Source organism: Octopus bimaculoides, chromosome 5 (genome assembly GCF_001194135.2).
Source record: "Octopus bimaculoides isolate UCB-OBI-ISO-001 chromosome 5, ASM119413v2, whole genome shotgun sequence".
In the NCBI taxonomy this organism is placed as follows: Eukaryota; Metazoa; Mollusca; class Cephalopoda; order Octopoda; family Octopodidae; genus Octopus; species Octopus bimaculoides.
Window position 1 is genome coordinate 104890562 of NC_068985.1, and position 4042 is coordinate 104894603.

The following is a 4042-nucleotide window of genomic DNA, read 5'->3' on the forward strand; positions in this document are numbered from 1 at the left end:
AAATCCACTCACAGGGCTTTGGTTAGTTCGGGGTTATAGTAGAAGGCACTTACCTCAGAGGCCATGCAGTGGAACTGAACCCAAGGTCACGTAGTTGGGGAGCAAGCTTTCTAACCATGCAGCCTATTGATCTAATGATTAGGTTATTGATAATTTCCGACCGTAGAAAGTATCTAGTTATGTTCCCCAATATTTTTGCGTTCAAATCTTGCCAGGCCCAACTCTGCCTTTCTTCCTCCTAGGCTATAAAAATACACACCAGTCAGATTTTGGAGTTGATTCAATCTATTATACTTCCCTTTCAAAATACATTGTTTATGCCTATGTTTGAAATCATTGTTATAAACATTTAGTGGGGCTTTTGCTTTCTTTTCTTAATTCGTTTGTATTAAATTGTTGACCGTAATGCCTTGCTGCTTTTGGACTGTAGTTAGACGGAGTTGGGTAAAAATAAAGCTGTGGCTGATTCTGGAAGTCATCACGAGAAATGGTAATTTAAATAGCGTATTTTCCGACATACAAGTCGTATTTTTCGGAGCAAAATTTACAGCCTAAAGTAGGTTGATCGACTTATACACCAAGTCAACTTTGGAGGACCGAAAAAATTCCATTTGAAGTATATCAGGATTTGAAAAGATAGTGACGATGTTTGAGTGTTTGCACTACATGCGTGTGCTATACCACGCCAACTTGTACGACAGAAAATACGGTATATCAATTACATTTGAATATTATTCATAAGTTTTTTCCTCTTTGGAATTAAAGCTATATACAAATAAGAAGCCAGTCTCTTACATACATCTTGACATGATTTTACAATTAATGCTTTATTTACCAAGAGGCGACCCATCGAAAATAACGATGACAGAATAACATGGTGGGATCATGATTACAATAAACAAAACAAATGATTATATTAAAGCCAATTACACAATTATTTGGTTTAAAGTTGCTTTGTATGAGTTACATACGGAAAAACAGAGTATTGCAATAGGTCTTTTCATAATTTAAGAATTTAATGAAGACAAATACCTTTCCAAAAGAAAGATTATGTGTCATACAACAACAATTCCATATATGCAAATTTCCAATGATTTTGAAGAAATACAGAGCGGCTTTCTGGATTAAAGGAATACAAAGCAAAGAGAAATGATAACAAATGGAACAAAAATATCGCAATCATTTCTTAATATGATAATTTGTCTGATTTGTGTTTTCTGTCAGCTGCCGTATGAGCTGTTCTGTCTTTTCAATACCATTTTAACTGCAAATAAAAGGAAGAAAATATTGATTAAATTACATAATTTAAAAAAAAAAAAGGTATCGGAGGGGCGATGCATACCCTGCGCGCACACAAGGATAAAATAAAACTTAATAAATATATTCTCAGACGAATTTATATTTCAACAAAATTTACATCAAGAGTTATTTCCCCTGCTTATCGTTTAAGCGTATGTAAACAGAAAAAAAATTTTTTTTTTGATTCACCCGTCCGCCAGTTTTGAAGATAATCAAACCAAAATAATGATTTCGAGCCACTCATCCAATGAGTACTTTTGCCAGACTAGTGTGCCGCTGTATACCAGTTGCGGAGCACCGGTATATATATATATATATATATATATATTACTTGTCACAGCCATTTATGAATAGAGCCATGCTGGGGTACCACCTTGAAGGATTTTCTTCGAACATGTAGGGAATCTTGCAAGCATGAAGTGGATTCGATCCACCATAACCAAATTTAAATTAACAGTTCAACAGAACTTTTCTCGCGGTGGAACAATGGTTTTTCTCTGACAACAATTTTACATTTGCCAGATTGCCTTAGCTAGGCCGAAATAATGTCTTCACCACTTGACCCTTATAACCTTTTCTATTCCACCAAAAGCTAGAATAGAGATATCACAGTACCACCAACGAAGCCCATTGTTCTAAACGATATGTTTATCCTTCTAGATAGTTATAAAAACAAGAACCCGCAAGCAAAAGACAGTTAGTCACTTCGATGACAATTCAGAGAGAACGGTTCGGCAAAAGAGATGATAGAATGAATACTAGGCTTGCAAAGAATAAGCCTTGGGGTCGATTTGTTCGACTAAAGGGGGTGCTCCAGCAAAGCCGCAGTCAAATGACTGAAATAAATAAAAGAATATTAAGCCATAGTCAATGTTCTATAGCCCTTTCAATGGATACGCTTTCGTAAATATGCATTTTTAGTGGAAATTGAATATTTCTCTACAATATTACATGTGTGTGTTCATTCACGTCTCATTTTGTAATTAAAAAGAATTTACATATTTATTTACACAATCACGTATCACTTAGAATATAACGCAGCATTATACGAAGGCTTAGCATTCATTTGGCCGCCCCCTTCTTTAAATTAAACATGTCTTCATTATATCTTTGCATGACATCCTTCCCAAGTGACCACCCGTGCAGCCTGCACACTCCAAGCTACACCACTGGTTTAAAAGCGTTATAAACATTAATATTACAAAATTTATTACAATATACGATATAAATATAGATCGATAGTTGCTTACCTTAAGAGTCTTCTGATCTTTCATGTTTGTTGATCTTCCCAATGAGATAGAGTGAGAAAAAGATTAACATCATCTGTAAAAGAGATATAAATTATCAGTGTGTGTGTGTGTGTAAAAGGAGAGGAGTTTTATAAGGAATTTGATGAGAGAATTTACAAACCTGAAACATTGCGGCGAGTGATAACACAGCCATCATGGTAATTTCTGCTGTGCTGATAGTGTGCCAAAGCTTGTCGTAGCACCCCTGAAATACACATAAATAAAACTAATCAATATGCAATGATATGATTTACATTAAAAAAAGAATCCCTTAGAATTTATAGGATAATTAGAATATTAAAATGAGATAACAACATATAATTATTTTTCCGGATTTTCTCAAACCTGTAACATTGCATAGTTGCATATTATAAGATGTAAGTAAAAATTTATAATGCATATATATATACACACACACACACACACACACACACATACACACACACACACACACACACACATATATATATATATATATATATATACATACATACATACATACATACATACATACATACATACATACATACATACATATATACATACATACGTGCGTTTGTAGGTGCATACATAATTACACTTAAAAAAACGGACAACGCAGAAGGAACAATGTTTGGGAAACAAGACAATAGTTTAACGCTTTAATAGAAACAGAAAGTGTTTTAACCTTTCGGACATTTGTGCTTCATCAGAAAAAAGAAAAAGAGAAACAGAATTAGTGAGAACGAGATATAGTCAGTGAGAAGAAAATAGTCAAAATCTGATTGTAAAATCTATATAAAAAAATATCCTGGTTGAAAAGTCTTCATACACAAAATCCGCTCACTTTGAAAAGAGGCAGTACAGAAGGTAACACCACTCGATTTCCGGAATATTAGTCTGCGATAGCTTGAAAATGTTGAGGAAAATAAATTTGGAAACCTCGTTCTTCCAAATGAATTATAAGGTTTTATAACTCACTGATACAAAAAAAAAATTATTCAAAATTAGATCATGGTCATGTTTTTAATATGTTGTGTGTATGTGTGTGTGTGTGTGTGTGCGTGTGTAGTGAATTGATTTATAAACATCATAAAATATATGCATGATATTTAAGTATATAATTAATGCCTCTTCGTTAACTTTCAAATCATCATTACACGCCTGTAATTCCGGGTCATAAAACTTGCATATAGATACACAATCGGCTAAAACGATAGTTTTCTTTAGTTTCCTAAAGAAGTCACTAACCCTTTACTTTTAAAGTGATTATGTATGGTATGTTAATTAGTAATTATATAAATGGTTATGATTTTATTCTATTGAAATTTGTGCTTTTCAGCTTTTATTCCCCCCCCTCTCTCTCTCTCTTTCTCTCTCTCTTTCCCCCTCTCGCTCTCAAATGCACGCGCACATACATACCTACATACATACATACATGCATACATACATACATACATACATACATACATACA

The 4042-nt window shown here is 33.7% G+C and overlaps 1 protein-coding gene across 2 annotated transcripts in view; it reads right to left on the minus strand.

Moving 5' to 3' along the window:
• Positions 1-791: 791 nt before the first annotated feature.
• Positions 792-4042, minus strand: part of LOC106881308 (tetraspanin-6) — a 43685-nt gene continuing 40434 nt past the window's right edge. For both annotated transcript variants that reach the window (XM_052967886.1, XM_014931645.2), the window contains 3 exons: positions 2710-2793; positions 2550-2622; positions 792-1264 (listed from right to left, as the gene is read on the minus strand). In XM_052967886.1, coding sequence (XP_052823846.1) covers positions 2551-2622; positions 2710-2793 — 156 coding nt within the window. In that variant the 3' untranslated portion in view covers positions 792-1264; position 2550. The remainder of the gene's footprint in view (positions 1265-2549; positions 2623-2709; positions 2794-4042) is intronic.